The sequence below is a fragment of the Cebus imitator genome, unplaced genomic scaffold (genome assembly GCF_001604975.1).
Source record: "Cebus imitator isolate Cc_AM_T3 unplaced genomic scaffold, Cebus_imitator-1.0 Scaffold254, whole genome shotgun sequence".
NCBI classification, from domain to species: Eukaryota; Metazoa; Chordata; class Mammalia; order Primates; family Cebidae; genus Cebus; species Cebus imitator.
In genome coordinates this window covers 3,154,166-3,163,606 of record NW_016107569.1, presented here as the reverse complement: position 1 = coordinate 3,163,606, position 9,441 = coordinate 3,154,166, and the positions used below count along the sequence as shown (strand labels likewise).

The 9,441-nt window shown below is 49.6% G+C and overlaps 1 protein-coding gene across 5 annotated transcripts in view; it reads right to left on the bottom strand.

Annotated features, from left to right (window-relative positions):
• ZER1 (zyg-11 related cell cycle regulator) overlaps positions 1-9,441 on the bottom strand; it is a 42,547-nt gene that overhangs the window by 5,604 nt on the left and 27,502 nt on the right. For all 5 annotated transcript variants that reach the window (XM_017499161.1, XM_037728073.1, XM_017499160.2 and 2 more), the window contains exons 9-15: positions 8,503-8,718; positions 7,747-7,788; positions 7,482-7,601; positions 6,720-6,835; positions 6,190-6,378; positions 2,714-2,811; positions 875-977 (exon numbers count right to left, since the gene is read on the bottom strand). In XM_017499161.1, coding sequence (XP_017354650.1) covers positions 875-977; positions 2,714-2,811; positions 6,190-6,378; positions 6,720-6,835; positions 7,482-7,601; positions 7,747-7,788; positions 8,503-8,718 — 884 coding nt within the window. The remainder of the gene's footprint in view (positions 1-874; positions 978-2,713; positions 2,812-6,189; positions 6,379-6,719; positions 6,836-7,481; positions 7,602-7,746; positions 7,789-8,502; positions 8,719-9,441) is intronic.

Genomic DNA, 9,441 nt, shown 5'->3' with positions numbered 1-9,441 from the left:
GAACCCAGGAGGCGGAGGTTGCGGTGAGCTGAGATCGCGCCATTGCACTCCAGCCTGGGTAACAAGGGCGAAACTCCGTCTCAAAAAACAAAAAAAAAAAAAAAAACCCCCCAAAAAAAAAAAAAAAAAAAAAAAAAAATAGCAGAACCAGCTGACACTTCCCTCCCCTGGCCCAGGAAGTGGTGTCTGAGTAGCCTCTGAGTTCCTGGCCCGTCCTCCATGTGACCTTTTCCTCTATACCAAGTTCAGAGCCATGACAAAAGTATACTGGGGTCAGCTTGACTGTTCTCCCTTCTAGAATGAATCCTAGAGAAAACAAGGTCATTCTTGCCAATCTGGACACATGGCATCCCTGAGTCTCTTGTGTCCTGAGAAATGGAGGCAGTAACATTTTAGAGGCTGCAGTGAAAGCCACACAGCCACGGAAGGCCGAGACTCCACCATGTTTGTGACCTTCACATTCAGAAAACTCACTTGCACTCTGCCTCATCTTATCTCTAGAATGTATTTTACCACACTGTGTCCCTTCTTTAGTGGGAATGTCTTTGGCCAAAAATAGTGAAAAGTTCAAACCTGACTTGCTAATGCCCATTGATGAGAGGAGATGGAATTTGTTGGAAATAAAAGGAAACTAAGCTTACAAATGAGGGCCCTGATGCTCCATTCAGAGCTTGGTCATCTAGTTTCCAGCCATATTGTGGCCGAGATGACATTTAGAGAGGACTCAGCTGGACATCAATACACTGTCCACCTCCACACTCAACCCCAAGCTGCCCTGGAAATTTCAGCCATTCCTAACTTCCAGAGGGCCCCTACTGTGTCGTTACTCCCCCAAATCAAGGTTCCAGGCAGAAACACACTGCTTGTCTCTTACCGGGCCATTTCCTTGGTCTCCTGCCGTGCGGTCGCCATCTTTATTATGTCCCTCAGAAGGGGCATCCCTCCTTCTTTGATCAGTAGAGGGCAGTACTTGTCCGCTGTGGAATAGGAGTAGACAGCAGAGGATCAGGATGGGTCTTCTTATCACCCTGAGGCCCAGAAACCCACCCTGTCTGTATCCTGGTTTCAGGGGTGTAAAGACACAGGTCTTGGTGGGGACAGTGCTAGAAATAGGGGCAAGTGATGTGTGCCCAGCCCCATGGGTGGGAGTTCTACGTCCATGTAGGGGAAGCGAGAGGTGAGTCCTTGGTTTGAAGTTGCATTTATTTCCAGAGCTCAGCTCATTCTTTTTTTTTTTTTTAAATATATAGAGAGAGTTTTTGAGATAGAGTCTCACTCTGTCACCCAGGCTGGAGTGCAGTGGTGCAATCTCGGCTCACTGTAACCTCTGCCTCCTGGGTTCAAGTGGTTCTCATGTCTCAGCCTCCAGAACGGCTGGGATTACAGGTGCGTACCACCACATCCAGCTGATTTTTTTGTATTTTTAGTAGAGATGGGGTTTCACCATGTTGGCCAGGCTGGTGACTGACCTCAGGTGACTCTGCCTGCCTTGGCCTCCCAAAGTGCTGGGATTATAGGTGTGGGCTACAGTGGCCCAAAATATACATATATATATATATAATTATGTGTGTGTGTGTATATATATATATATATATAATGTATATACACACATATACATATACATATATTTTGAGATGGAGTCTCACTCTGTCACCCAGGCTAGAGTGTAGTGGCGTGATCTCAGCTCACTGCAACCTCTGCCTCCTCCCTAGTAGCTGTGACTACAGGCACGTGCCATCACACCTGGCTAATTTTTGTATTTTTAGTAGAGACAAGGTTTCGCTATGTTGGCCAGGCTGGTCTCAAACTCTTACCCTCAAGTGATCCACCCACCTCAGCCTCCTGGTATGCTAGGATTACAGGCATAAGCTGCTGCACTCAGCCTAATTTTTTTTTTAAAGCAGAGACAGGGTCTCACCATGTTGCCTATGCTAGTCTCAACCTCCTGGGCTCAAGCAGTCCTCCCAACTCGGCCTCCCAAAGTTCTGAAAATATAGGCATGAGCCACTGAGCCTGGCTTCCAGTGCTCATACTATGGAAAATGTCACCCAAACCAGTGAAACCAGTGGCTCCTAAAGATGGTGATCCTTTGAGAAGTTTCTGTAAAAATATAGATTTCTAAGCCCTGTCCCTGGATATTCTTTTTCAACAGATCCAAGGACCAAGATTTATCTGTATTTTTACCAGCTGATTCTGGTGACCTGCCAGGTTGGAATCAGCTGGTGGTATGGTATTTTTTTCATGCAGAAAGCATGGAGACTTTTATTTTATTTTTGGAGATGGGGGTCTCACTGTGTTGCCCAGGCTGGAGTGCAGTGGCTATTCACAGGCATGATCATAGTTCATTGCAGCTGGAAACTCCAGACCTCAGGCAATTCACCTGTCTTAGCCTCCTGAACAGCTAGTGTGCACCACTGTGCCCAACTGGCATGGAGATTTTGGACGGTTTCTGCATATGGAAGCAGGAAGCATTAAGAAAGCTGGCTGGGAACTCTGCACAGGTATTTCCTTTGCCAGGCCTGCTTCTGGTGATGAGACAGGAGTTGCCCATTAAGCTGGGTATCCCACAAATGCTGGAAAGTGGAGGGCTCTGCTCTGAGGAACAAAAGCTGGCAGCAGCAATTAATGTTCCGTTCCTGGACTACAGACTCCCTGAGGGCACATCTGCTTTCAGCTGGATGAGTGTCTGAACCCAGGACAAGTTGGCACTCACGGTAGACAGATACGAGGTTGTACAGAGCCCAGGTTGCCCAGTGCTGGCTGACAGGAGAGATTCCCTGGGGAAGGAGGCGCAGAATTGGTTCAAATGACCTGCAGGAAGAGAAATCAAGGTCACTGTGGATGCTGGGGTGGGGGAGTATGTCTTTTCTAGTCTGAGGTTTTCCCCTGCTGGAGAATCCTAGTGACCATGACAGGCTGGCAGGATGCCAAGGAGAAGGGGCAGCAGGCCCTGCATGACACTGGCAGACTGCACGATGAGGCTCCCTTGGAGAAAGGATAAAGGCATAAGCATGTGAAGGAGGCAGAAGGGACCCAGAGTAGGGGGACAAGAAAGCTGGAGACCTCAGCATAGAGCAGACGCAGCCTGGGGGGAAGAGGGGAGAGGCACCCTGAGAACAGAAGCACATGTGACTGCTTTTTTTTTTTTTTTGAGATGGAGTTTTGTTCAGTTGCCCATGCTGGAGTGCAGTGGCGCGATCTCCGCTCACTGCAACTTCTGCTTCCTGGGTTCAAGCGATTCTCCTGCCTCAGCCTCTTGATTAGCTGGGACTACAGGCATGAACCACCACCATGCCTGGCAAATTTTTGTATTTTTAGTAGAGGCGGAGTTTCACTACGTTGGCCAGTTTGGTCCGAACTCCTGATCTCAAATGATCCACCTGCCTCGGCCTCCCAAAGTACTGGGATTACAGGTGTGAGCCACCATGCCTGGCATTTTGTTTTGTTTTGTGATACAAGGTCTCGCCCTGCTGCCGAGGCTGGAGTGCAGTGTCTCAATCTTGGCTCACTGAGACTTTGATCTTCTAGGCTGTGCAAGTGCTCCTCCCACCTCAGCCTCCTAAGGAGCCGGGACTACAGGTGTGCACCACCTGTCTCTACTAAAAATACAAAAAAAAAAATTAGCTGGGCATGGTAGCATGTGCCTGTAGTCCCCAGCTTCTTGGGAGGCTTAGGCAGGAGAATCCCTTGAACCCAGAACATAGAGGTTGCAGTGAGCCAAGATCGCGCCACCGTACTCCAGCCTGGGCAACAGAGCAAAACTGTGTCTCGAAAAAAAAATTTTTTTTTTTTGGTCAGGCGTGGTGGCTCACGCCTGTAATCCTAGCACTTTGGGAGGCCGAGGCAGGTGGATTGCCTGTGTTCGGGAGTTCAAGACTAGCCTGGGCAACATGGTGAATCCCCATCTCTACTAAAATACAAAAAATTAGCCAGGCATGGCAGCGTGTACCTGTAGTGCCAGCTACTCGAGAGTCTGGGACAGGAGAATGGCTTGAACCTGGGAGGCAGAGGTTTCAGCGAGCCAAGATTGCACTATTGCACTCCAGTCTGGGCAAAAGCACAAAACTCTGTCTCAAAAAAAAATTTTTTTTTGCAGAGGTGAGGTCTCACTATATTGTCCAAGCTGGTGACTGGCCTGTGACTGCTCTCCTTTCAAGGGCCTTTTGTGGGCCAGCCTGGAGTCATGGTCCAAAAGCCTGAAACGTGTGTGTAAAACTTCTGGGCCAGTCATTCTGCTCCCTTTCTTCCCAAAAACTATGGCACGATGGCAAGGCTGTAAATGTCAGCCCATTCCTCCCAATATGGGTTTTCTTTTTTTTTTTTTTTTCTTTTTTTGAGACGGAGTCTTGGTCTGTCTCCCAGGCTGGAGTGCAATGGCAGGATATCAGCTCACTGCAACCTCCGCCTCCCAGATTCAAAAAATTCTCCTGCCTCAGCCTCACAAGTAGCTGGGATTACAGGTGCCCACCACCGTACCCAGCTATTTTTTTTATTTTTAGTAGACGTGAGGGTTCACCATGTTGGCCAGGCTCGTCTTGAACTCCTGACCTCATGATCCACCTGCCTTGGCTTCCCAAAGTACTGAGATTACAGGTGTGAGCCACCGTGCCCGGCCCCAATATGGGTTTTCTTTTTTTCTTTTTCTTTTTTTGCACACAGAAAATAATTTGGTTCCAACGCACCCAATATGGGTTTTCAAGTGAAATGTCCATCTGTACAGGATGGCACATAGAAAGTGACTCTTTCCTAAAATGACGCAGGAGATCCAGGCCTGGTGATTGGCCATTCAGTCACAATACAGTAGGAATTGATGCCAGCTTGACTTCAAGTAATGAAATCTATGCCCAGAAACATTGTGGAAGGAGAGACACCAAAATGTCAACAGGGGTTCTCTTTCAGGGAGTGAGATTATAAACAATTCCTGTTTTTTTCCTTCTTCTTGATTCCTTTCTTTTGAGATGGAGTATTGCTGTTACCCAGGCTGGAGTACAATGTCAAGATCTTGGCTCACTGTAACCTCTGGCTCCCAGGTTTAAGTGATTCTCGTGCCTCAGCCTCCCAAGTGGCTGGGATTACAAGTGCCCACCACCATGCCTGGCTAATTTTTGTATTTTTAGCAGAGACAGGGTTTTCACTGTGTTGGCCAGGCTGGTCTGTAACTCCTGACCTCAGGTGATCTGCCTGCCTCAGCCTCCCAAAGTGCTGGGATTACAGGTGTGAGCCACCGCGCCCAGCCCCAGCCCTGTTTTGTTTTTTTTTTTCTTTTTCTTTTTTTTTTTAAGAAATGGAGTCTCATTCTGTCTCCCAGGCAGGAGTGCAGTGGCATAATCTAGGCTCAGTGCAGCCTTGACTTCCTGGGATCAAGTCATCCTCCTGCCTCAGCCTCCCCAGTAGGTGGGACTACAGGTGTGCACTATCATGACGGCTGATTTTTTTTTTTTTTTTTTTTGAGATGGAGTCTTGCTCTGTCACCAGGCTGGAGTGCAGTGGCTTGATCTGAACTCACTGCAACCTCCACCTCCTGAGTCCAAGTGACTCTCCTGCCTCAGCTTCCTGAGTTTCTGGGATTACAGGTGTGCACCACCACACCTGGCTAATTTTTGTATTTTTAGTAGAGATGGGGTTTTGTCATATTGGCTAGGCTGGTCTTGAACTCCTGACCTTGTGATCTGCCCACCTTGGCTTCCCAAAGTGCTGGGATTACAGGTGTGAGCCACCACGGTCAGCCTGATTTTTAAAAATTTTTAGTAAAGAGGAGGTCTTACTGTGTTGCCCAAGCCTGTCTTGAAATCTTAGGCTTAAGTGATCCTCCTGTCTTGGCTTCCCAAAGTGCTGGGATTATAGGTGAGAGCTATTGTCCTCGGCCCACCTGTATGGTTTTCTGTTGTGCGTCTGTTTTCTCCCCCATCCCTCCCCACAAACAAGTCGGTATCAATGGTTTGCAAAGAGCAGGCTTGGGTACATGCAGATGTTGGCATGCAGGACAAATGCTCCAAGCTGCATGGGTGAGATGGTGCCCTTATGTATGCTCTGTGCTGTCTGCAAATATGCATCAGTGAGTGAGAACAGAACCCCACAGAGGACCAGAAGGAAGGCGGGAGCTCTGAGCAGACCTTGATGGCATGAGCGTCCTACCCAGCACTTACCCCATATTCCACACTGTATCCCTGCTCCCTGCCCTGCCCGCACCTGTAATTGATGTTTCTCCGAGAGTTGATGTCCCAGCTCTGGATGGCGGCCCACATGCGCTCCTCCACCTCCTTGCGCTGGGGCTCACAGACGCCCCAGGCCTCGGGCCCATCAAACATGATGTGGGAGAGGACGCCACAGGCATTGTAGGAAACTTCGATCCCATCGGCCTTGCTTTCCAACAGATTGCTGCCAGGAGAAAGACCAAGAAATGGAGTCCCACTCCCCCAGTTTCTCTTCCGATGCCAGCTGCAGGACCCCAACTTAAAACTAGAAGCAAGAGGTACTACTTATTTCTTTATCCAATATTGTCTATACCCAGACTAATTCTAAAGAGATTTGAGGTCATTTAAGATATAACTGCAAAAGGACCACTTATGAAGGACTGAATGAATAAAAAACCACATTATCAACGGAAAATGATATTTATAGCAAACCTAGGCTAAGAGCAATTGTGCAACTGAGCATACACTAGAGCTCTGAGCATCCTGGCAGCCAAGGCAAAAAGGGAAAGGAAGAAAAATACAAACCTGAAGACGCTGATGAACTGGGAAGTCATTAGCTGAGGCCGCAGCTCCTTCACTTCTGCCACATTCCCCAAGAGTCCTAGCATATTCCTATGTAGTTCCTGCTTCTCTGGGAATTCCTGGGAAAATGAGAGCCAATGGGGCCATATCAATTAGTAGTTAATGACTTAGTATCTGGCATTGTTAACCAAAAAGTTTCAGGGACTTCTGGCCACGCCAACTAGACAAAGAGGGGGTATATATTACCACCCTCCTACCCTCCAATGCACCTAAGTCAGTGCTGGGCACACACGAAGAGATTAAAGAGGTGGGGATTCCTTGCCACAGAGACGAGGGCTGATTAGATCTGACCTATGGGACAGACATGGTTCTGTTCACCAAAGCTCAGAATATTAGTTTAAAGGACCCTCCTAGAAATTAGAGTAGGAATACAGAGGATATGTTTTAGGATGAACAGACATGCTGTCCAGCACAAGGCATGGTGGGTTCTAGCCAGCTGTGGGCAGGCTGAAAGCCACTGTGGAGAAGACAGGGAGAGGCTTTCCCTTGGAGCCGGGGCTCTCAGGGGGCCCCACCAGGCCATCTGGGTCTGGAGTGTCTGTCTGCAGCAAATCCTGGGTGGGTGGGCCTGAGTCTGTCCCCACTGCCCCTCTCCGGGAAGTATGGGTGAGAGGTGCTGCAGATATGGCTGGTGAGAAGCACAGGGACAGAAGAGGCGCCATGCAGGCAGCTGAGGCAGCTACTGCTGCCGGAGGTGGACGCTACCTTCAGGCAGTCCAGGAAGAGCTTCATGCCATTGAAATTGAGGAACATCTTGCAGTTGTCAGGAGTTTCGTCTGTGATGTTCCACAGGGCACTCCAGGAGAACTCCATGACCTGGTCACACTGTGAGGGCAGGGCAGGGCTCAGCTGAGGCTCCCAGTGCCCGGGGAGGGGGTCCCCTGACAAAACATGAACCTCCTCCAGGGGCAGCCCAGGCCCCTCACGGGCTGGAGAAAGGGCAGCATGGCTACGTGAAGACTCAACTTACTATCTTGTCCAGCAGCTTCTTCTGAATCAGCTTCAGCATGGTCTGCAGGCAGAGACAAGAACCTGCTAGAGTACCAGGGCTCCGGAACGCCTACCCCACCACAAACCCAAGATGGAGGGGAGGCTCAGAGACACCGTGGCTAGTTCAGGAGTCTGGACAAGATCAGGTCTCCGTATCTTTAGGGGAGGCTATTTGAAGGCATCCACACCTCAGCCCCTTGGTACTTGGCATCAGGAGGCCTGGGTGCCATTCCTGGCCCTTGGGTGTCTCCTCTCTGACTTTGAGCACAGCCCTTCCCGCTGGGGTTTGAGCTTCCCTAGCCATCAAATGAGAAGAGAACAGAAGCTCTTGAGCTCCTTCGTCATTCTTTCCTTCCTTTCACCAGTGGTATTTATCACCTCCCCACGGGGCTCCAGGGCCCATGCCAGGAAGTGCTGGGGACACGATGACAGAAGGACAGCATGGCATCTTTCCCTACAGAGCTTATGAAAGCAGGATGAGCACAGGGACTGGGAGAGGACGACAGCGTGCTCTAGGTGGAAGAAATCTATGAGGCCAACAGCAATGTTCAGCATTAAGAAATTCTTCCTTTGGTCTAGCCTAAATCCCTCATGCTTCAGCACACTCTCCTCCCTCCCCCTGACTCCCAGCTCCAGGCCCTGCTCGAAGACTCTTGCTCAGGGTGAAGGAGTGGTGGGGAGGGGTAGGGAAGAGCAGTGAGGCTCAGGAGGAAGGGGGCAGCCTGCCTGTACGTACCACGACAAAGCCCATCTTGCCCACGGCCTCCTTGTGGTCATTGTCCACCTGGCAGACCAGGGCATTGCACAGGTGCACGGCGATGCGCTGGATGGACTCGTCCTGCCGCGTGGGGTTGAGGATGCTGAGCAGGAGCTCGTTGACCCGGCGGTACTGGAATTCCAGCTCCTCGGGGATGCTGAAGTTGCAGAGCGTCAGGCAGCAGTTCCGCTGCACCTGAGCCGGGAGAGGAGACAAGCGGGGCACATTCAGGGTCAGGCGCAGGAGCAGGGCTCTATGAGCTCTCTAGAGGAATGAGATGATCCAGAGCTGTGGTAGTCTGGCCAGGTTTTCTGGAAGAGAAGGCTATACAAGTCTTCTTTAAAAAATGTGTTTACAGCCCGGGTGCGGTGGCTCACGCCTATAATCCCAGCACTTTGGGAGGCTGAGGCGGGTGGATTGCGAGGTCAAGAGATCGAGACCATCTGGTTAACATGGTTAACATGGTTAACATGGTGAAATCCCATCTCTACTAAAAATATAAAAACTAGCTGGGCATGGTGGCACATGCCTGTAGTCCCAGCTACTCGGGAGGCTGAGGCAAGAGAATTGCTTGAACCCAGGAGGCGGAGGTTGCGGTGGGCCGAGATCGCACCATTGCACTCCAGCCTGGGTAACAAGAGCGAAACTCCGTCTCAAAAAAAGAAAAAAAAAATGTGTTTAAAAATGTATTTAATATTTATACAGAGGAAGCATAAAACACAAATGTACACTTTCATAAATAACATAAAGTGAACTCAATGTAACCACCACCTGGGTCAAGAAACAGAACACTGTCAGCACCCAGAAGTCCCCACTGTCCCTTCCTGATCATAAGCACCTTAGTCCCTCAACCCCACTAGAGAGAAACACCACACTATTCCTGCTTTTCTTTTTCTTTCTTTTTTTTTTTTTTTTTTT